The sequence below is a fragment of the Tiliqua scincoides genome, chromosome 2 (assembly GCF_035046505.1).
Source record: "Tiliqua scincoides isolate rTilSci1 chromosome 2, rTilSci1.hap2, whole genome shotgun sequence".
Lineage (NCBI taxonomy): Eukaryota > Metazoa > Chordata > Lepidosauria > Squamata > Scincidae > Tiliqua > Tiliqua scincoides.
The window spans coordinates 84,310,429-84,334,802 of record NC_089822.1 but is presented as its reverse complement, the minus strand read 5'-3'; the positions used below and the strand labels follow the sequence as shown (position 1 = coordinate 84,334,802).

Sequence of the window (24,374 nt, the reverse complement as noted above, 5' to 3'; positions counted from 1 at the left end):
CAAGCAGAGGCTCAAAAAGCACCTGCTGGGCATGCTCTAGGAGGATTTTCTGCTACAGACATGAGGTTGGACTAGATGACCTTGCAAGAACCTTCCAATTCTATGATATTCTTGTCCAGTTCAGTGACCAATATGCTTAACAGATAGCATACAGATACCAATTTTTATTGGATGAAAATCTCAAAGCAGTGGTCCTAGATTCTAGTGGTTAGCAGATATCCAAGTACCTGTACATCTGTTCCAAGTATAACTCCCTGGATTTTCTAGATTAGAAGGTCTTGAACATGGACTTTCTGATTATTTCTTTCACAAAGGTGCATTGTTAAATGTGGTGCTTCCAGAGCATTTCTGGAATATTGTTGAAATGTACTCTTCTTCTAGTATAGGCATATGTGAAAAAATACACAGCTCTGGGTATTATTTAACATACTGTATGTTTATATGAGAGAGAGAGAGAGAGAGAGAGAGAGTGTGTGTGTGTACATGTACAACAACATTCTGGAAATGGCCCCTGAGGGTGCTATGTTTTCTGCTGCACACTGAAAAATATCCTATACCAAATTCTGAGACATGAACAGCTGATTTTTGGTGACCAGTATAAATTAAGTAAACAAAACTGCATGATTTCTATTATTCTTATTTCTTATATTTGCTATGTTTTATTATCCGTTTCTTCATTTCTAAAGCTCCCATCCCAGTGCCAACAGGACTGTAGACAAAACAGAATAATCCATGCAGAAGATGGAGATTTCTGGATAACTACTGGACTCCAGGGGCAGTGGTGCATTCTAAGATCCTATCCTCCCTTTTCAGGCCTGGCATACCCCTGAGGTTCATTGGACTTACAGTAACTAAATAGCGGCAGAGGTCCAAGAAGACCCACTAGAGGCCAGGAAGCCTACAGAGAGGTAAATAAATAAATAAGATTTTTACTTAACTCACCTGGGCTATCTGGTCCACCCCCCCCCAATAGCATGCAGCAAGCACTCCAGCAGCAGTGCTATGGACTGGCAGGGAATAGGACTGGGTTGTAAGACGCTGTCTCTTGGTTCTAGTGTCTGGGGCAACTTGGATGATAAGTTTTTCCACTGAACCTGCCCCATGCTTTTAAAGGTATGCATATATAGTGTATGAATGCCTTGGCCCCTCCCCTCGCTTCCTGGTGATTTTGCCTTATCACCAGGGAACAGCATTTCGGCTGTACCCATTCTCTACTTGTGCTGTTAATACTACTTTAAAATGTGTGTTAGCAGCACAGGTAGAAGGGTAGTTTGGATGAACCAGCCTCCCACTCCCACTAATTGAGAAAACTCATCCAGAATCAAAGGGAGGAGCCAGAACACCTGTGAATGATGTGCCTGCACATCCTTAATAATGTAGAGCCACTTTGAAAGAATCGTCCAGATAAGCCCTTTGATTCACTACAGAAACCAGAAGCCCAACTTATTTATTTACATATAGGCCTGTAAATCCTAGCAATACTATAGGCTTCCATTATCCCTGAAATATCAATGTTTCTGATTATTACTGTGCTTGAATTTCCCCCCTACAACCAGTCAGATGCCACAGTCTGTTGGCTACTCATCCCTGTGCACAGAAAATGCTAACAGGAACTAAGTAATTCTGGGAGTTGAAGTTCTTGAGATAGGTTGTACAGGTTGCTGTTTTTCTCAAACTTGAAGTCCTACCGTTTCCTGTACATACTACTTCTGACTGGTTCTTGCAAACTTCACAAGATCTTACAAGATCTAAACATACCTTGTAGATACAGGACAATAAGTTTGCTTACGCATTCTCAGGCATAACCTGTAGTGTTCTGACTAGGCAACAGTTGTCCATGCCTTGGTGACTTTGTAATTAGACTACAGGTCCAGCCTATTTATACACGAATTTTTTATACACAGATTTGACTCAGCACAAATGGCCCCCTGCAAATGAGAAAGAATGTGCTGATCCCTGGAGAAGGGGAAAAATGCATCCCTTTAAAATCAGTTTTAAACACTGAACAGTCCTTTAACAACAGCCTCCTTAATGAGAGAGAGAGAGAGAGAGAGAGGGCAGCAGTCAATCCATCAATCCTGAAAGAAAGGGATCATTTTGCATTGGTGAAGGAAGAGGCTGAGTGAAGTGCTGATGGATTGTCTTCTTAATGACTCTTATCTTAGAGTCAAAAGGTCAGCAAGGCTGTTTTTCAATCAATGGAGCAAAGAAACTTTCTTTTTTAAATTGATTTGCTATAGTGCATTTTTTGCCATCCAAAGTGAGTGCTTGGAATGGAACCCACGTGAATAATTAGTCTCAACCTGTACTGCACGGGGGCTGCCCTTGAAGACATTCAGAGACTACAGTTGGTGCAAAACACAGCAGCCCACATGGTTGCAGTGGCTCAATGATTCCACTCTTTTGAACCATTGATCTGGTAGCTACATTGGCTGCTGGTGCATTTCCAGGCCAAATTCAAGGTGGTGGTTTTAAAATTTAATGCCCTTAACAGCTTGGGGTCAGAGTATTTCTATGCTTGGGATCATTAGGAAGGGTATTGAGAACAAAACGGCTAGTATTATAATGCCGTTGTACAAATCTATGGTAAGGCCACACCTGGAGTATTGTGTCCAGTTCTGGTTGCCGCACCTCAAAAAAGACATAGTGGAAATGGAAAAGGTGCAAAAGAGAGCGACTAAGTTGATTACGGGGCTGGGGCACCTTCCTTACGAGGAAAGGCTACGGCGTTTGGGCCTCTTCAGCCTAGAAAAGAGACGCCTGAGGGGGGACATGATTGAGACATACAAAATTATGCAGGGGATGGACAGAGTGGATAGGGAGATGCTCTTTACACTCTCACATAATACCAGAACCAGGGGACATCCACTAAAATTGAGTGTTGGGCGGCTTAGGACAGACAAAAGAAAATATTTCTTTACTCAGCGTGTGGTCGGTCTGTGGAACTCCTTGCCACAGGATGTGGTGATGGCATCTAGCCTAGATGCCTTTAAAAGGGGATTGGACAAGTTTCTGGAGGAAAAATCCATTATGGGGTACAAGCCATGATGTTTATGCGCAACCTCCTGATTTTAGAAATGGGTTATGTCAGAATGCCAGATGCAAGGGAGGGCACCAGGATGAGGTCTCTTGTTATCTGGTGTGCTCCCTGGGGCATTTGGTGGGCCGCTGTGAGATACAGGAAGCTGGACTAGATGGGCCTATGGCCTGATCCAGTGGGGCTGTTCTTTTGTTCTTATGTTCTTATTTGAAGACCATCCTTCCATATAGACTTGCTCATCCCTTAAGATCCTCAAGAAGACCACTCTTTGTGTGTCCCCTTTGACTGAAGCAAGGGAGCAATGGTAAGAGGAAAGGCCATCTCAGTTCCCCCGGCAAAAAAATCTGGAATTCTTTCTCAAGCAAATTATGATCAGTCCCCTCCTGGAACACTTTCCAGCAGAGCTTGAAGATTTTATAAATTTCAAATGGCTTTGGTGGTGGTGGTGGAAATTTGATAGGTGGGGATGTAGGGAGGAGGTCTGCTGGAGTTGTTACTATCTTGTTTTTATGCTTTTATTTTTTAGCTGCTGCTTTTTGGTTTTTATTTATGCTACTATGATTTTAATATGTGGTTTTATTATGTACATTTTATGATACCACTGTAAACCTTCTTGGGCACCAAATTTTTGAGACCTGGGGAAAGGCTGCATATAGATCAGCAAACAAATGAATAAATAAAATGAACAGCAAGAATGACTTCAGAGGTCAGCCAGGTCAGACACTGGCCAAGAGCCATACCTATCCAAAGCCTATCCTGACTGGGCTTTTCTGTGAACCTGCAAGTATGCATGGCAGCAGAAGCATACAAACCATAATCAAGCAACAGATGGGAGGACATCATGGGGGGGCCAAGGCTGGCCTTTGCTCTGAATGGACTTGAAACTGTACCTCTTTGTTGCATCTTCATTGTATGTATCCTTGTCACCTTATTTTTGAATCTCCCTTCGCAGTAGTAAGCTCCAATGCTTTCACCAGAATGTTCTCTTTGCCATACCACCTTCTTGGCTGTTCCTCTGGTCTCCTCTTCAGTCACTGCCAGGGGATTCTGATGCTGGCTCATCAAGGCCTCATAGTCCCGTCCAATGGTGAGAGAGTCCAGGGAGCGCCATCTTGAGGTGATACAGAGTAATGATGTCTCTGAATCATCCACAATAGGGAGTGAATTGATCAATATCAAGTCAAGTGTCGCTTCCACATTACCTAGGAGCAAAGGAAAGAGTGTTTTAAAAATCTGTTTTTGCTCTTTGTCTGAATTTAGCCTCACACTTTGCATTTAACAGCTTGAAATTCTGGCAAATCTGTGCTTCCAAATGGAAGACAATACTAATGTGGAGTGGATGCATTTATAAGGAAGACTTGGTGGACTGGACTTGGCTTTACCTCTGTTACCAGTTCTCCCCTACAAATGCCTCCTAGCAGTTCCTCCCCCCCCCAAAAAAAATTTCTGGTTTCAAGGCTTTGCTGGGGAAAAAAAAGTATCTCATATTTTCAAGATATGGGATACCTTGAATAGCCCAATTACACAGGCCAACACACATTTTGCTTTCTTAAACGTTACACCAATTCCTGGGTATATTTGGGGTGCGGATTCCAAAAATGGCATCCGTTTTGCCCAATCATGTCTAGTTTTGGAGACACAGCATAGACACATTCTGTTTAGTGAATGGTTCAAGCAGCTTCCTCATGAGGAAGCCTACACCATGGCTTCCTCATGAGGAAGCTGCTTGAACCATTCACTAATGAGGCTCTACTATATCTCCAAAACTAGACGTGATAGGGCAAAACATGCCATTTTTGGAATCGGCACCCCAAATTCATATCAAACCACCATAAAGTTTGGGAAAAACTTTTCTGACCCTCAATTTTGTAGGCCTGTGTTATTACACAGGCTACCCTTTCAGCAGTGTCACTTCTGCTGAGGTGTCATCACCTCTGTCATCAGCTGTGAGGTGTTCTGCAAAGTGATACTTGGCAAAAGTGGTGTTACTGAAAGGGCAATAATTGGGTGACATCTGATAATTGGGCCCACATGATAATTGGGCTCTCCCAGTGCCTCAGCAGTGTCTCCTCCTCTCCCCCCTCTTGGTCTGCCTCTTCCCCCACAGTATTCCTTGCCTTCTGATGCCTCTCCCTCCCAGAGCCTCAGCAGAAGTAGCGCTGCAGAAAGGATGGAGCTGGGAAGAGGTCTGGTCTAGAGGGTAGAGCCTCCATTTGCCTAAAGATAACATCCGAAGGTCGCCAGTTCGAGGCCACCGGCACCGTGTGACCTTGAAGCAGCTGACAAGCTGAGCCGAGTTATTCCATCTGCTCTGAGTGTGGGAGGATGGAGGCCAGAATGTGAAACCAGATCAAGAAAGTAACACCTGAATGTTGTGATTCTTGTAAGATAGAACATTCTTTCAAAATTGTAAAAATCCCTACAGGGATTTAATAAGCCTGCCTATGTAAACCGCCTTGAATAAAGTCTTGAATAAAGACCAAGAAAGGCGGTATATAAATACCTGTATTATTATCACATGGGTCTCAAAGAGCTTCTGTGGGCCATATTCAGCCCATGTTTGACACCCTAGTCTAAAAAAAGGAGCAGAAAAGACACTGGCAACAGCCACTAGAAAAGATGGGGTGCTGGGGTGAAAAGGGACAACCGTCGTCCCCCTGCTAAATATAAGAGGAGCACCACTTTAGAAGGTGCCTCTTCTGCTCATATGCATTGTCTTGTTATAATTCTTATCACAACCCTATAAAGTATTATTATTGCATCTGGGAGCTGAAGATGAGAAGAGAGTGGCTTACCTAAGGTGACCCAGTGAGTCAGTGGTAGAAGCAAGATTCAAACTAGAGAACCCATTGTTTAGTGGGTAGGCTGAATGAATCCACTGTGCCGATAAGGATTTACTTTTGTCAGCTACGAACAAATCAATTTCACTGTCCCTGAGTGAAACGTTTGCTATATGAGTGAACATAGGTCCCAGCTTTAAGGTACAGTCCACCATGGCTGCAAGTTCCCCCCCCCCCAATGAACACAAACACAACAACATACAGATTTTTTTCTCCCATAAGTTGAGCCTGGCCTCCTCCTACTTTCATGATGTAAATGACAGACATCCATATTCTCTTTTGGCCCCACTTCATTCCCACAATGCCTCAGACTGACAGGCTACCTTTCTAAACCATTTAAAAAAACACAAACCTGATTAACTCTTCAGTCTTCATCTTATTTTTTAAAACATAAAAAGCACAATGCCTTATATTAAAGTTGTTAAATCGCTCTATGGAGGATTATTTATGACATCACAAATACTTCAATACTGTATACAGGCAACTTCAGCAAACACACAGAGCCAATTTCACTAGATCAATGGAAAAGAGATCTTGGTTGTCTAAACCCAATGCAGTGAGTGCACTTCCCAAAGAGCTCCACTACTCAAATAATTGTACACAGACCAAAAGAAATACTTGGTTTCTTTTTACCATCCATTTTATATTTAGATTCAGCCACATAGTCTAGAAACTTCATGAGCCTCCCTCAGTCACATTAAATGTTGTCAAATAAGCAAAAAGCATATTGACTTGTCCGTGTAATGGGTGTGGACTGAAAAAGGAGTTCTGCTTATTGTAGGCTTTCCACAAATGCATTTCGGGCTCCCATCCAAGGGAGGAGACACCTTTCCATACAAGCCTTTTTACACTGGATGGGAAGGAATGAAGTACCCTGAAAGTAAAAGCAGACTCACCACTCCCAGTGGGCCTACTGCAATCACACCCTGGAATATGCCAACCTAGATAACTTTGCATTACCTAATGGAGAAAGAGAGCCTCCTGAAAAGTACAGTATATGCGAACTGTTAATATAAATGCTTTCTAGTCTCTAACTGCTGTGTGAAAAGCTGAACCTCACATCCCTGATCTTGTCTGATCTTGGAAGCTAAGCAGGGTCAGGCCTGGTTAGTACTTGGATGGGAGACCGCTTGGGAATACCGGGTGCTGTAGGCTTATACTGTAGTCTTTGGAGACTGAAGGTTACCAACCAGCAAGACTTCAAAGACATAGATGCCTATCGAGTATTTTTAAAACTCTCTCTCCTTCCCTCTCCCTTTCTAAAGACTTTCTCCTTTCTCTGTATTGGCAAAGTGACTGAGCAAGTTTTCTCCCCAACTCCCCTTACCTCTCTGTTTGTTAAGTTCTTTATTCTCTTTGAATGGTAAAATTGTTGCAATTACCTATGGATTCTGCTAGAATCCCTTTAAAAAAAAGTGCATATCTTTTAAGTTGCTTTCCTGCAATCTCTTCAATTGTTAATTTTTGATGGGGTGGTCTGCATCTTCTCTGATCTTGCTTAAAATAACTGGATTTCCCAAAAATTTGCACAGCGCACCATTTCAACTACATGTGCATTAACTCCCCAAGTGAAGTACCAGTGGTGAAAGGGCCAGCCAAACAGTGTTAAGGGTTTCATAGTGTCTCAGGAAAGGAAGAGGTTGGGTTCCCATTGAGCTTCTCATCCTTCCATTGAAAGCACAGTACAATTTCTGAATTTGAAAATGGACTTTGGAAAAAAATATCAACTACTTCTTGAAAGTGTGCTGGTGTTGTTGTTGTTGTTGACAGTAGCTTGTTTTTGCCAAGCTCAATTCTGAATTAGGCTGAAAATAATTTGTGTATTATTTATCATCACTTTACATGGAACTTTATGTCAGGCTTGGAAATCGCTTGGTGGTCTGTGAATCATCTTCAGGCAGCCAAGCAATTATATATCTATACAACATTTCCTTTTAAGTCTCAAATGGAATACAAAGGCAGACATATGTGAGCAGCTTGGCTAATAACAATTAAAAAAAACTGTAGTAGCATTTCAGGACTTACAGTATCTGCATGGCTGCTTTACATTCAGGAAGCATCTTGCTATCATTATTGTAGCTGCCTTCTCAAGAACACAGTTGAATAAATCACTAGTTATTCCTGTTCTTAAGATGAGAAACTGAAGCCAGCCACAGAGGAAGGAGTGTATATTGTTACTGTACTATCTCTTTCTGCAGCAGGAGACAAGGTTCTCCTTTTGTGTGGGCAGATCCCTCACTTACTCAGGGTAGAGGTTTTCCATAATGCTCCCTCCAATCATCCAGCAGAGCAAGAATACAGCCCCGTGGAGCAGCTGCAGCAACAATAATGACAGGAGAAGCAGAAAAGGTGTCAGGTTGGGCTGCTCTTCCTTCTCTCTTATCTTCTTCACCATGCTTTTTAAAAAAATTAAACCAGGCAACAATCACATGTGCACTTATTTGACACTAAACCCATTCAACTCAGTGGGCTAACCTCTAAGTAAACACAGCATATCATGAGGTATACAAAGAAGTGTTTGTTTCCAGTGAGGGGCAGCCCAATCCTGAGCTACCCGCAGCGCCCAGGCTTGGTGGCTCCATGGAGGGCTGCCGCTGGATCCTGTGCCTCTCGCGCTACCATGGGAGGTACCTTGGGAGAAGGGGACATTTGTACCCTTCCCCCGAGTAAGGGAAGCAGCCCTGCAATGGGGCTACTCTCTTTAGCGCCAACCAAAAGGTCGGCACTAAAGTAAAGGTGCTCGCGTAGGACTCGCAGCCCTGCACAAGTGCACTAGATCCTGCGGAGCACAGCTCCGCGGATCCGCCTCCGTCCCTTCCCCCGACACGCCTCCCACCTGCCCCCTGGCACACCTCCCCCCTCCCCAGAACACCCCCGGCCACTCCCCACCTCCTGTTCTGCAGCCCGGCGGTCCAGGAGACTGCCGAGCCACGGAACCCAGGCAACTGCCGTGCGCTAGCCCAACTCCCACCGGTGCTGGGCTAGCTCTGGCGGGAGCCTGGCAGTGTGGTCCGCAGCACTGAGCCGTGCCGTGGACCACATGATTGGGCTCTAACATAGGATTTCAGCCTCTTACTGAACAAATTGGGCTTCTTTTTTTCTTTTTTGAGGGTATACAAATTATTTATTTAAGTTTCTGTCATGCCTTAGGCAACTTGCAACAATTTTTTTAAGGCAATAATAATAATAAAGCAACTACAGTAAAACAAGGGGAACATAGAAACAGATCATAAAAACAAATAAAGCAAATTGACAACTGATTGAATGCTTAAACCCTGGAAGCTAAAGACAATAAGTAGGCGGAGAAGGAACGAGCTTGATCTCTAATAGTAGGAAGTTTTGAGCAGGTGCTTTCACAAAGAAGGCCCTCTGCTGAGCTACAGCTAATCAAGCTTCCACAAGGGGCTTACTTCTGAGTAGGGTAAATAACACAGTTTTCAAACACCTCTTGGTATACAAAGTGATAAAAGAAAAGGTAATATTAAAAATAATTATATTGCCCTCTGATTCCTTCGCCATTACTAACCCTAGGTCTGTTTTTCCTGCACATGTCCACACACTCGTGCATGCACACACAGACACATGTCCTAGAATTTTTATTGAAATTTGTCTGTTTTAAAAGTGGTTCTGCATTGACTTTTATATGCAGTGTGCTGATCTGATGTATGTAGGGATCAGGTTCTTGGTAGCCCTGGTAATTCATCATTTGGAGACCTCCCTTCAACATACAATACAGTAAACATTTGTCTTTGAAGTACCTAGATACATAGGGCGCAATCCTAACCAACTTTCCAGCACTGGTATAGCTGTGCCAGTGGGGCATGTGCTGCATCTTGCAGTTGGGGGGCAGCCACAGAGGCCTCTTCAAGGTAAGGCAATATTTGTTCCCTTACCTTGGAGTTACATAGCATAAGAACATAAGAACAGCCCCACTGGATCAGGCCATAGGCCCATCTAGTCCAGCTTCCTGTATCTCACAGCGGCCCACCAAATGCCCCAGGGAGCACACCAGATAACAAGAGACCTCATCCTGGTGCCCTCCCTTGCATCTGGCATTCTGACATAACCCATTTCTAAAATCAGGAGGTTGCGCATACCCTTGCATTGCCCTTATGTCAGTGCTGGAAAATTGGTTAGGACTGCAGCCATAGATGAACAAACTCTGTGTAAATGTCTCAATTCTACCACATTTCATTCATGCAGTTCTCCATGCCTCTCTCGGGGCCCAATCCTATCCAACTTTCCAGTGCCGGTGCTGCTGTGTCAATGGGGTATGCACTGCTTCCTGTGGTGGGGAGGCAGTCACAGAGGCCTTCTCAAGTTATGGGAACATTTGTTCCTTTACCTTGGGGCTGCACTGAGGCTGCACAGGTGCTGGAAAGTTGGATAGGACTGAGCCCTCAGTCTCTCTGTCTGGTAAGGCTGCATCTTTCCCCCCCCCCCCCTAGCAAGTTACTGTGCCCATAAGAACAGTTTCCAAGCAGAAATTTAACAGGTGAAACTTTCCCCACCGTTGGCCAGCCATAGTGAGAGAAGCTGAAGCGGTTATATTAATGCACATAATGCAACTGTTTTCAGGAACAGGGGTCCTGTCCCAAAAACAGAAGTTGCACCCTACTCTGACTTCATTAAAATGTGTTAAAGAGAAGTGCATTGTGCGTATCTCTTCTGCTCTAGACTTCATATATTTCTTAAGTGTTTAGCATGACAGCTTTAAACATTCAACTGAACACATGCTATTTTCAAAGGAAGGACACAGATTACTTCAGGAAGTTTCCAAAAAGATATGCATCTTTAACGGCCCAAGCCTATTGTTGGGCACTGCCACTGGGACTAGTGCTCTGGTCTTCTGAAGCTAATGGCCTTCTGAAAGCATGCAGAGCCACACTCAACCAAACTACTGGTGGCGAGACTGGAGCAGCCCCATGTGCAGCAAAGAGACATGGAGTGCTCATTTACAAAGGTAGGTTGGCAGGAGAGTGTGGAAGAGAGTGGGGGAGGGTGGAATGGGTCCAGGAAAGGGGTGGGTTCAGCAGCTGTGGTGGTTGCCAAATTCAAACCCCTTACCAGGCCTTAACCTGTGGTCCAGGTCCATGCAGACCTACACCAGTGATTTTGCTGGCACAGGTCCAAGTAGACCTTCCACCCCTTGGAGGTTAGCCCCAAGGTAAGGGAGCAAATGTTCCCCTACCCAGATAAGACCTCCTGGACTGCCTCCCACACCTGCACAATGCAGCACAAGGCTTTTTGGCACAACTGCATTGATGGGGAAGGGGGAAGCATAGGATTGGGCTGTTAGTAAATGTTGCAAAAGAAAACATCAAGTTGCCTTCACTTCTTCAAGCGAACACATTATGACATCACAAGGCATTGTACAAATTTTTGGAGCAGTTCTTATGTGGGTTAGTGAAACTTTCCATATCTAACCCAGGGGTCTCCAAACCCCAGCCCAGGGGCCAGATGAGGCCCACAGCGAGCCCTACAGTCAGCCTCTGATCCCAAGAGTCTCTGGGCCAGTTGACCAAATACAACCAGAGTTGTGGTTGTGAAGTTGGGGAACAGGGGTCCATTTAAGTGTGTGCTTTATATCTTGGGCTGTGTCGGTGCCTGGAGAAATCCTGGACATTTTTGAGCCCACTTATTCATTCATCAAAGTTCCATCTCTAATGTATTAATTTAAATTTTATATTTAATTTTTTCCCTGGCCCTCAACACTGTGCCAGATATTTGATGTGACCCTTCAGCCGAAAACTTTAGAGACCTCTGGTCTAGCCAAACCAACTTCTGAGTTCTGTCTACATCTGTATTGTATCAGGAACCAAGAAGAAGAGCATCTGAAATCAGTACACAGAACCAGAAAACAGGCATCAAAACCATGAAATTCCCTTGCAGTTCTTTAAAACAGGTCTTTGATCTCTGCCTTTCTTGTCATTTGACCTCTTCAGTGAGGCAACCTACTGTGTGTGAGTTTTAAGAAAGGAGTTCCTCCCCCCTCCACAAGCTCAATAACAATGTTGGTAACCCACAGAAGAAACCAGGCACTACCATGTCAATCTTCTCCCAGTCTGCTCTCAAAATGTCTTTCTCCCCCACCAGATCTGTTAGTCTCTCATACTGCAGCAACCTCAAACCTTGGGCCTTTGGGGAATCCTGCTGACTCAGCTGCAACTTTTCCTTCCTGGCCTGTATAATTTCTAGGTCCACGATGTGTTGACAGTTCCTTATCTAGTTCTGTGATGACCAGCCACTGTTTCTCCTTCTCTTTATACAACTTCGTTTTCCTGCCTGTAGCCCCTCTCTGTGCACCTCTTGTATGCCACTTCTTAAACTATTCCTTACATATTTATAGTATTGCCTTCTGCTTCACTAACTGTACTGCTCAACCAACTGAAACAGACTGAGGCCTTCAATTGCCTCTTGCTCAGTGAAGACTTTTGGGAGAATCACTGGGAAGCTATGGAACCTGGCCTTGGCATAAGTACTGAGCTTTGTCCCCCCCCCCCAATCACTTGAAAATGTCCCCATTCATGAGAAATGGGCTTCCTTTAATTTCCTATCATAAACTTTTCCCTGCAGGATTTAGATCCACCTGAACTGTAGGTCATATTTTATTCTGGAGAATTGGGTGACAGTTGGAAAACCAAAAACAATACCCCAAATACTTGAGATCCTGAGATATTATTGTTCATGAACACACACACACACACACACACACACACACACACACACAGCATGCTTTACCCCTCTGTAACCTAGGATACACTGGATGGCTAGACTCAGGGCCATCATGGGCTATCCAGTTCAGCAACATCTAGGTCTGCTCCTCGGATTTCCTTTGACAATGCAGTGTAACTTTTCAAGTCATGCTTCAGGTCACAAAAGTATTCTGGCACTTTCAAAATATTGATTTTTGCTCCAATACAATTTGTCAACCTCACTGGCTTCCACTCCAGCCTCACTGGCTTCCAGCTCCAGAACTTCCAGTGGTGCCTCCCAAAGAGGCTGCTTCCTAACAAACTTCCAAACACTTCTCCCACTTAACTGGGATTGGCAGACCTGAAGAACTTCATCCAAGAAAACCAGCTCAAGGAATTTATACAGCAGTCCACCTCTCTGGCATTCAGAATCCCTGTGTCGTTCATGATGAAGTATTTGGGCCTTAAGAACAGGCAAGAGAATCAGTCTATGCCTCTATTCCTCCAATGCTTTTTGGGAACTGACTGGGCAAGTGTCTCGTTTGCTTGGGATATAGGGGAACTGCTACAATATTCTGTTATCCAGCCGCCATCGACGTATGGCTTCCAACATGTTTCAGTCTAGAAAATATTTTTGTTATTCTGAGAAAATAAAAGTGAATACAATAAAAGTGAATCATGCTGTGTAAGAAACTGTTGAGGCATTTTGCCACATCTGTCCTTATACTCAAGTTTCTACTAATTGCACATTTCCTCATAAACTTCACATGGAAGTTGGAATAGATTAGTAATCGCAATGTAGTTTCCAAAACAGCTAACAAGACAGGATTTGACTGGAGTTTTAACCTCCTTGAAATATTATCTTGCTTCCCTCTTGAACATCCTTTTGGTTTTGAAGCCCTCTCTGTCTTGTGTCTCTGTGGAGAACAATGGCTGTAAACAACATTTCCTTTTGCTGTATGTCCCTTTTGCCCTAAATCTTAGCGCAGCTTGTCTTTCTAGGTTTATATGTGCTTAGTGTTAATGGAGCCGCAAGCATGAATGAAAATCAAAGCACTGTGAATGACTCTGATTGATTGTTATTAATACATTACTTCCTATAAAACTGTCCCAATAGCCTTAGCCAAAGGAAAATGCTGTTTTTTCAGGCATTTGGGGATGTTGATTCAAATGTCTTGTGAATATTTTAACACATATTCAGATTACAACTAAAAGCACATCATGAAAAATATGAGAAAAATGTGTTGAGTGGGACATAGTGATCACGAGTTGAAATGTTTATGTAGTCAAATTAGCACAGCTTCTCTTATCATGGTCAGTTCATGTACTCCTTGCAGATGTACCCTTCCTATAGTGAAGGCCTCCAAAAATGTTATAATGACTGTGTGTAGGTTGAAGGTGAAACCTGTCACCATAGTGCTGCTCCCCCCCTCCCGCAGATGCTAGGTATACCCACTTTTAACATTTGTACAGGACTGTGTTGACTCCCACACGTGGAATATTTGTAAATTTATTTCACACTGCCCTTCCTCCAAGGAAACCAGGGTGATGTACAAGGTTCTTTCCCTTCTTTTGTCTTCACAACAACCCTGTGAGGCAGGTGAGGCTGAGAGATAGTGATTGGCCCAAGGTCACCCAGGAAGCGTCATCGCTGAGCAAGGATTTGAACCTAGATTTCCCAGGTCGAACTCCCAAACCGCTACCATCCTGCACGTAAGCTGGTGCTTAAACATAGCGCTATGATGAGGCTTGGTTGCTATGACCCCACAATTAGAGTTCTAGAAGGCCACAACATGGCACAGGAGTGGGAAGGTGGAAAATGAAGCTCTGTACCCCACAGATTGAGAGCTCCTCAGTATCAGCATGCCTTCAGGATAAGGTGACCCCAACCTCAGAAGAGCAACCTTTGTCTGCCTGTTCATCGAACCATGCAAAGTCATGTTACCTTCTCACATGCTTAGGGCCTCCTAAAGTCACCTCCCAACCCATGTAAAGTCAAGGTATCTGATGAGAAATGTTTTTATATATATCTTATTATATAGGAAACATTTTGTCCAAGGTTATCCCATTTTCTCCTCATGATTACCTTGCCAGTGCTTGAATTATATGGGAAAAGGAGTGGGTCCTCAATGAAACCCACAAACCAAACAGAACAATTCTATACATGTCTACTCAGAAGTAAGTCCCATTGTATTCAATGAGGCTTATTTCTAGGAAAAGATTGTGGTCTTATTCTCTGATTTTACCCCACCCCATTTTAGCCCCCTTCTGTAGACTTCTAAAACTGAGAGGTGATTTTTTGCCTGTCATTCCCCTAACTTTCTGGAAAGTTTAATGATTGAGTGGCATTTGAATCCCTCATGGTAACATACCTATCCTACAAAGATGTGTTCCAGGTTACAGTTTTGACCAGGAGAGTGAGTGAATTAACAGCATTTGGAAAGTATCTTCTTATTCTAAAAGGATAAAGGTGTTCTTTGGCTAGATGTAGGTATCATACCTATGGTTTTGTTGTTTCATATAAATCAAAACATGTCTCTGCCAGTATCTTTCACCCCTGCTGATTTGGAGGGTTTCTAGGCTTTACATAGTCTAGGCCAGTGACAACCAACTTCTTTATCCTGGGAGGTTGCATGCTGGCTCAGGGGCCAGTTAATTCTTACAATCCACAAAACAGGACTGACATCATGTGGTTAGAGCAGTGTTTCTCAAACTGTGGGTCGGGATCTGCTAGGTGGATCAAGAGCCAATTTCATGTGGGTCCCCATTCATTTAATATTTTGTTTTTAATACGTATATTAGACTTGATACTACCATGGTATGTGACTGCATTTGGGGAAATGTTACAGACCTGTACTTTGAACAAACTATTATGTATATTCTTTTAACAATGTTAGTCAATGGGACTTACTCCTATGTAAGTGTGGGTGGGATTGCAGCCTCGGATTGTTAAAAATTTTCCTGCTTGATGATGTCACTTCTGGTTATGACATCACTTCTGGTGGGTCCTGACGGATTTTTATTCTAAAAAGTGGGTCCCGGTGCTAAATGTTTGAGAACCATTGGATTAGAGCAGGGGTGCCCAAACCCCGACCCTGGGGCCACTTGCAGTCCTTGAGGCCTCTCAATGCGGCCCTCAGGGAGCTCCCAGTCTTCAATGAGCCTCTGGCCCTCCGGAGATTTGTTGGAGCCCACACTGGCCCAATGCAACTGCTCTCAGTGTGAGGGCAACTGTTTGACCTCTCACGTGAGCTGTGGGATGAGGGCTCCCTCCACTGGTTGCTGTTTCACATCTGTAATGCATGTATGTATTGGCAACCTTCAGTTTCGAAAGACTATGGTATCGCGCTCTGAAAGGTGGTTCTGGCACAGCGTCTAGTGTGGCTGAAAAGGCCAATCCGGGAGTGACAATCCCTTCCACACCGGGAGCAAGTGCAGTCTGTCCCTGGTCTGTCTCCCTGGCTATGGGCCTTCCTTCTTTGCCTCTTAGCCTCAGACTGTTGGCAAAGTGTCTCTTCAAACTGGGAAAGGCCATGCTGCACAGCCTGCCTCCAAGCGGGCCGCTCAGAGGCCAGGTTTTCCCACTTGTTGAGGTCCATCCCTAAGGCCTTCAGATCCCTCTTGCAGATGTCCTTGTATCGCAGCTGTGGTCTACCTGTAGGGCGCTTTCCTTGCACGAGTTCTCCATAGAGGAGATCCTTTGGGATCCGGCCATCATCCATTCTCACGACATGACCAAGCCAACGCAGGCGTCTCTGTTTCAGCAGTGAATACATGCTAGGGATTCCAGCACGTTCCAGGACTGTGTTGTTTGGAACTTTGTCCTGCCAGGTGATGCCGAGGATGCGTCGGAGGCAGCGCATGTGGAAAGCGCTCAGTTTCCTCTCTTGTTGTGAGCGAAGAGTCCATGACTCGCTGCAGTACAGAAGTGTACTCAGGACGCAAGCTCTGTAGACCTGGATCTTGGTATGTTCCGTCAGCTTCTTGTTGGACCAGACTCTCTTTGTGAGTCTGGAAAACGTGGTAGCTGCTTTACCGATGCGCTTGTTTAGCTCGGTATCGAGAGAATGAGTGTCGGAGATCGTTGAGCCAAGGTACACAAAGTCATGGACAACCTCCAGTTCATGCACAGAGATTGTAATGCAGGGAGGCGAGTCCACATCCTGAACCATGACCTGTGTTTTCTTCAGGCTGATTGTCAGTCCAAAATCTTGGCAGGCTTTGCTAAAACGATCCATGAGCTGCTGGAGATCTTTGGCAGAGTGGGTAGTGACAGCTGCATCGTCGGCAAAGAGGAAGTCACGCAGACATTTCAGCTGGACTTTGGATTTTGCTCTCAGTCTGGAGAGGTTGAAGAGCTTTCCGTCTGATCTGGTCCGGAGATAGATGTCTTCTGTTGCAGTTCCAAAGGCCTGCTTCAGCAGGACAGCGAAGAAAATCCCAAACAAGGTTGGTGCAAGAACACAGCCCTGCTTCACTCCGCTTCGGATGTCAAAAGGGTCTGATGTGGAGCCATCGAAGACAATAGTGCCCTTCATGTCCTTGTGGAAAGATCTGATGATGCTGAGGAGCCTGGGTGGACATCCAATCTTGGGGAGAATGTTGAAGAGGCCGTCTCTGCTGACCAGGTCGAAAGCCTTTGTGAGATCTATGAAGGCTATAAAGAGTGGCTGTCGTTGTTCCCTGCATTTCTCCTGCAGTTGTCTAAGGGAGAATACCATATCAGTGGTGGACCTGTTGGCTCGGAATCCACACTGCGATTCTGGATAGACGCTCTCTGCAAGTACCTGGAGCCTCTTTAGTACAACTCGGGCAAACAGCTTTCCTACAACGCTAAGGAGAGAGATGCCGCGGTAGTTGTTGCAGTCACCCCTGTCACCTTTGTTCTTGTACAGCGTGATGATGTTTGCATCCCTCATGTCTTGAGGTACTCCACCTTCTCTCCAGCAGAGACAGAGGATTTCATGCAGCTCAGTGACGATGATCTCTTTGCTTGAAGAGAAGAAGCTCTGGAAGAGCTTGACAGTGAACCAACCCTAGAAGAACTTCACGTGGCCCTGGACTCCCTTGCCTTTGGCAAGGCACCTGGAAAAGACAGCATCCCTGCTGAAGTCCTAAAATGCTGCAAAGAGATCTGTAATGCAGTAGTGGCAGAAAAGGAAAGGCTGGCCTTGCTTTGTACAAGGCCTTTTATAGGCCTTGAGCTATTGCAAGACCTTCATTCATTCATATAAGTTCATCTTTAATATATTCACTTATGTAAATGTATGTAAATTTATTCAAATTTGAAATGCAAATTAATTCTTTTTTTTCCCTGGCCCCCAACACAGTGTCAGAGAGACGATGTGGCCCTCCTGCCAAAAATTTTGGACACCCCTGGATTAGAGTGTTATATAGTATAATCCAAACTGTGCCTTGGGCCAGCACAAGTCCCTTGTGCCAGCCCAGGAGGCTGACACCTCCTCATGAGTTGGCTCACCGGCCTGCAGAAGCTGACATAAGCCTCTGTGCCAACAGAGGCACTGAGCCTTTTGTCAGCCGAGCTGGGCCAATGCAAGGCTCTGGGGTGGGTGGGGATGAGGCAGGAAGTAGGAGGGAGGGAGGCATTCTGGGGTGGGGAGAGGGAGGTTGGGCGGCCCCGGGGGCAAGTGGGTAGAGAGCAGGAGGTGGGGCTGGGACCTGGCAGTTATGCCAGATCCCAACCCCCATTCTCTCAGGAGGTGGCGCAAGTCTGAGGAGACCCATTGGGGACAGGGTGGCTTAGTTTCCTCTTACCTCTGGCTGAGCCACTTTGGGCACCTATCCTGCACTGGATACAGCACAAGCCTCTTGGTTTGCTTGTTCCAGCACAAGGTAGGATTGCGCCCTTAGTCTTACAGCCCAATCCTATCCCCCACCATGCTATAGCATGCAGCTGCAGCAATGAATCATGCGCTGCGAACTATGGTGAGGGAGGATTAGGAGACCAACCAGAGGTAAGTAAAATACGTCTGAATAGTGCTTCTGGCTGCCTGAGGGTCTCCTCAGACCCACACCAGCTATTTTGCTGGCATATGACTGAGGAAAGGAAGGGAGTGGGTGAGCCGAAAAATGGGAGATGGGATCCAGCATGTGCCTTTGCTGCAAAATCCTCCAGCCCGCCCCTGCCCCCTTCCCACTCTGGATTGCCCCTGAACCACCCCATCCTCACTCCTGCTACCAGCATACTGACCACCAGATCAATGTTTGGGAGCCACTGACACATGGGCTGCAACTCTGACCATTTGTGCCAGTGACCTGGAAGCACACCACAGTGTCCTGGCTTTCACACCATCTCAAAGGGCCTTGTGCAGCCAGAGCATGTGTGGGTTATGTGTCCTCATTTCGTTATGCAGTTTACTGGGTGACCTTGGGTCATTCAATTCCTCCCAGCCTAGCCTACTCACAGGGTTGTTGGGAGGATTAAAAGGAAGGTGGAGCCATGTATGCTATCCTGAGCTCCTTGAGTAAAGGTGGTATATCAATGTGAAACAGAAACTAATGGTAATGATCCCCATTAAGGGTGGTTGGAGTGGCAGCTAGTTTAAACTAGGCTTGAGGCTTTCTCAGTATGGGGCTGACCCTACGAAGGGAACAGAGAAACTAGACAAAGCAAGGCGAAAGGAAAGAAAATTAGGATTTGAGGAGATGGAGACTGAATTGGAGGTACAGATTCCATGTACTGGACCTGTAATGGAGGAATTCACTGCATCCTCAGCTTTCCTTGTTACATCATTGCCCACCTGTGATCAAGGAGGGGAAGTCACAAAGCATGGGAATTTCCTATTCAGTCCTGTGGGGTTCAGGAACCGCAATGCTGTCCGATTTCAGAGATTCTTGGAGACCAGAAGAAACTTTGTCATGGCTGGTCACAAACAGCCAGTTGAACACCACAGCTCTAGTGGGGGGGGGGGGTGGAATGGTTGTTTTATCAGTGCTCCTTAAGGATCAGTGGCATCACCAACCCTAGATTTCTTAAGGTGAAGCCCAAGGATGCTGGAGTGTGCTCTGGTTTGGCCGGGGTGGAACTACTGGGGACGTTGCCCAATGCTGCCACCCCAGGTCCACCACTGCTGTCTCAGCCATGGAATGTTGGGGAAAAAGCTCCTTACCATGGTCTGTTGCATGGTTTTTACAAACCTGGACATGCAGTATTGTTCGGTTTTATTTAAGCCATTTCTGCCCAACATTGCATATACACAACAGGGACCAAATGTGTACACCTGTGGGTTGGGCAAAAATGGAGGTCCTTTGAAATCCCACACTTTACATTTATGAAAACAGCACAGCGGAACACAGCAAGGAAGTGGATTGTCTGCTTCCTGCTCAAGTGAGCAAGAAGTGGATCAATTGCAACTCCATGGCAGGCTGGAGGGAGGCGGTGGCAAATGCAGGGTGAAAGGCACACCAAAGGTGAATGCTGCACCTTGCACCCCTGTCATCGGCCGCTGATGCAAGCCGCATCAGCTTGTCTCATGGCTGGGCCAACTACGAGTTTGGCTCTTTCAGAGGCCAAGGCCTCACTTACTTCCTGGTGTGTGAAGTGTGATGGATTTTTCATGCTAATCTTGGAGTAACTATCAGATAGGAAAGAGTGAGATACAGACATGGTAGGGAATTATTTTGCCTTTAAGTGCCTGTCATCACCTGCTTGTGCTTTTCCTAAACTTCACACTTGGACACTGCCAGCACCAAAGCTATTTTCCAAGCTTGTTTGCTTGATGCTTTCTCTTGGTATACCCAACCACCTCTCCTCTCCTTTGCATTTTTAATAAACTCTCTTCTTGTGTTTCAACTCTTTACCTGCTTGTAGTTGGCAGAACTCAAAGCCTTGCCTTGTCCTCCTAGACCAGAGCTTCCCAACTTTTACTTAAAGGTAAGGAAACAACAAAGTAGTTGTGGGGCTGTTACGGGGGAGGGGTGGCAATTTAGCAGTGATGGTGGCAATGGCATTTCTGGGTTTGCGCCACTGCTGACTAAGGGAAAAAAGGGATTTTAAAAAATTTACTCGTCTATGGTGGCAGTGGTGAGAACCTGGGTTTTGTGGTGTCTCCCAGCTGCCACTGCAGACGGGTCAGTCAAAAAACCTTTTTCCTTAGTCATCATTGGTGTGAACCCAGAAGTGCTGTCACCGCCATCCTGCCTTCACCAAAGGCTCGCCACTCCCCTTAAGTGGGAACACCCTCCTGCTGCCCTGGAGGGTTGGGACCCCCCAGTTGGGAAACACTGTCCTAGATGCTGGGCTCCATGCCAGATTTGTGAAGAATAAGACATGTAACTGGGAGGGAGGCTTTTGAGGGCAAATCTCTCTCTCTCTCTCTCTCTCTCTCTCTCTCTCTCTCTCTCTCTGCTTGTCTGGCTTTTCCTTGCAGTGGCAGCATACCACTTTGGCCCTGGCTTTGGGACAGATTTGGGGAAAGAAGGAAAGCACTGGTACCAAGGTGTCCTCTAATGCCACATGCCATCACCTGTCCACAGGAGGGCAGTACAGGCCCAGGGCCCCTGACTACCTGGTGCTGGCATTGGGCATACATACTGTCAAGCCATCCAGCCTTTGAACTGCATTTGCTCACATTTATTCATTGTTATCCTTGCCTTTCCGAACCTTCCTCTCCTCCTCTCTCTCTGTAAGTTGATTCTTAATAACGACAATCCCTTGTGTTCTTATGAGGATGCTTAATAACAACAATTCATCATGTTCTAGCCTGCATCTAAAGCTACTGTGCTGGTCATATTAATGATCAGTTTTGCATTTCATTATTCTTTGGTCCTTACATTGCTCCATCCTTATGCCTTGACTATGGGGATTTTCTACTATCAAATTATACCTCTGTAGGAAAGGAGAAATAATCTATCTGCTTCTCTGTCTGTCATATTATCTAGCATGTCTCACAGTCCCTTCTGCAGAAGCTTTCAGAGGTGTGGATGGGCCGGTTTTTGGCTGGTGGGGAGGAGGATGCCATGGGTCACGCAAGGAAAAGGAGGGAAAACAGTTTTTCGTGTCCCTGGGAGCAAAGCCCAGAGGCCTGGTCCCCACCTTGGAACAAGGGTGGAGTAGATTTTTGCCTTCTCAGTGGCAACACCCACAACAGACCTCTCCCCCTTCCTTCCCCACCACTTGGGGCAAGGTTAAGTGACTTTAAAAAGTCTGCCAACGGCATTGGCTCTAATGCCTGCCCTGCTCAGGGAATGTCAATACTGCTTTCCTGGACTCCGCCTGTTGTATCTGGAGGAAGGCGGGTTCGCATTGTCTTCCACCGCTGGCCCCAGGAAACATGATATCACACTTGAACAAAAGCGGGAAAGCTGACAGATCTATCGAGATGGGTGTGACTCCAACACACCTAAAGCAGACAAACCTTGTGAGTTGGCAGCTTGTCAGCACTTGGGCTCAAATATGCACTCGGGGCCTGGCCTCATTCCTCACTCAACTTTTTCCCCCACCCCATATGATGAGGTGCCAAGGAGAAAGTCGATAGGACAACAGCAAATACCTTTCTTTGGGATAGCGGCTATCGTAGGGGATGAAAGATGCGTTGTCAGTGGGAGATGGAAAGCTAGGACACGTGTGCTTTTTCTAACGAAATGCAGAGGTGATAAGTTCACTTCAGAAGAATAATGTAGCCCATCCTGCTGCCAAAGTGCCAAAAATGATGTTCATGGATTTTCCCTGAAAAGCTCTATGAGGTAGATTATACAGAGGGAGAAATTTGCCTAAGGCTATGCAAGGAGCTTCATGGCTGAGTAGAGTTTAGTCCAGCTCTCTCTGGTCTAACCCCAACACTCAGTTATGCCATACTGGCTCTCAGTGATTGTATTTGCTTATCCAAGCTTTTATTTCTACATATAGCAGAACATTCTGTATAGTATTAGCTGAGTGACAAGATACCCACGACAACACATCTGTAACAGTCACTAATTATCCTATAATATACAAACTAATATAGCACTAAAGAAGCTGTGGTACCTGTTTTCCCTTTCTCACCTGTACACAATACTAACCTTTTTCACTTTGCCTCATTAGCTTTGTCAGCTCACTGCAGTTAATCTAGGGATGACATTCTAGTGCAGGAGACAAAGTTTCTGAGATGTGCCCAAGGCACTTTTTACAACCCACTTCTAAGCCAAAACACAGAGTCTTTGACCAGGGGGCACCAATATCTATTACCATAAACAGTACATAAGAGTAGACAGGATTTGGTGATGGTAGACACAAATAGTTTTTTTTTTTATTTTCATCTCTCACAAGCACCTTGTGAAATAAGTCCTTCTTATGCCCATTTTGGTGACAGATAACTGAGACTGAGTAAATGATAACAGACTAGCTAACAGCCCAATCCTATGCATGTCTACTCAGAAGTCAGTCCCATTTGAGTCGATGGGGCTTACTCCCAGGAAAGTGTGGATAGGATTGGGCTGTCCACCTGCTATTGAGTCCACGGTTAGAAAGGAATTTGAATCCAAGTCAGCCAAGTCCAAATATAACGTACTAGCTATCTCAATTTTCCTGTGGCTCATTTTATTTTCCCTTCAAAGGTCTGTAACATTTCAGTGTAGGAAAGTGCCTGCAGATAAGGGAATGGAAGTTGGAGAGAATGAGCAATACTTGTTGCAGTGAAGAATACAGACTTGAATTGAAGAAGGAAGAATGACAAGCTACCTTTTTTCATTTTAAAGAGACCTTCTATCACCTTTACATGCAAACATATCCAGACATTAAAAGCTTGTATTTAATTTGCTAGTATGAATTATAATCAATGCCATACTTTGCCATTCAGCTACTTATGTGAACGAAGGATGCCAACACTACCATTAAGCTGTACTGGTTCTTGAAAACCATTAAGCATTCACATGAAATATTACACAACCATCAGTTTTTACCGATAAGTGTTGAGATTCACAAATTGAAAGAGATCTAGCGCTATATGAAAAACATGCCCTGATGTCATATGTTTACAAAGTCACGTTATAAAGTGCCCAGGGTAAAAAGTGCCAGTCCTTGCCACTGATTTTTCAGTCAGTCCACTTGGTATTTTTCAACATTGTAGAAAGAAGAAAGAAAAACTATACTGGCCCAAATGTATATTTGATCATAGCAGCACCTCCACTGTTAGCTCTATACACCCAAACAAAATCTCAAAAGCAGTGAGAAAGTCTATTGAGTAAGATGTAATATCGGACATTTAAAGCCCCTTTGCCATAACGTCAGACGTTTAAAGTGATTAGAGAATCACAGAACCAAGACAGGGTGTGGATTCTGAAATCTGATTCTCCATCAAAGCATTACAGCAGTTAATTCATATACCGTGACTGCCCCGGAGCAACTAAAAGAATCCTACCTGAAAGCATGAAGCTGAATCCACAGAGAATCAGAAGTATTAAAAAAGTCCATGCCTTGCCAAGTATACCCATTCAGTTTGCACGGCTGCTCACAGAATCACCGATGTCCTTTTTCAGCAGGATAAACTTAGTCGTCGTTCTTTCCTTGCATCGTATGGCAATGCTATGGGAGCGACAAATTAATTGTAATGCCGGAGTGGGCTAGCAAAGGCTCTGTGGCTGTCTGAGCAAAGGGAGTTTTAAGTTCCTTTTTCCTGTTTCCTCTGTAGATTAGGATGGGAAAGGCAGGATCTTAAAGGCATTATGCATCAGCAGGATTTGTGAGGCTCTATGAGCTTCATCCATCTAATATATCTAAACACTTAACTGCTGTTGTGGGGAGGGGGAAGAGGATGGCTCTTTGAGAACCCCCAACAGGTCATGGCCAGCACTGTCAGAAAC

At 45.1% G+C, this 24,374-nt stretch overlaps 1 protein-coding gene across 1 annotated transcript in view; it reads right to left on the bottom strand.

Annotated features, from left to right (window-relative positions):
* Positions 1 to 24,169, bottom strand: part of TEK (TEK receptor tyrosine kinase) — a 64,747-nt gene extending 40,578 nt beyond the window's left edge. Inside the window, exons 1-2 of the mRNA XM_066618558.1 lie at positions 23,933 to 24,169; positions 3,931 to 4,242 (exon numbers count right to left, since the gene is read on the bottom strand). Coding sequence (XP_066474655.1) covers positions 3,931 to 4,242; positions 23,933 to 24,005 — 385 coding nt within the window. The 5' untranslated portion in view covers positions 24,006 to 24,169. The remainder of the gene's footprint in view (positions 1 to 3,930; positions 4,243 to 23,932) is intronic.
* Between the last annotated feature and the right edge of the window lie 205 nt (positions 24,170 to 24,374).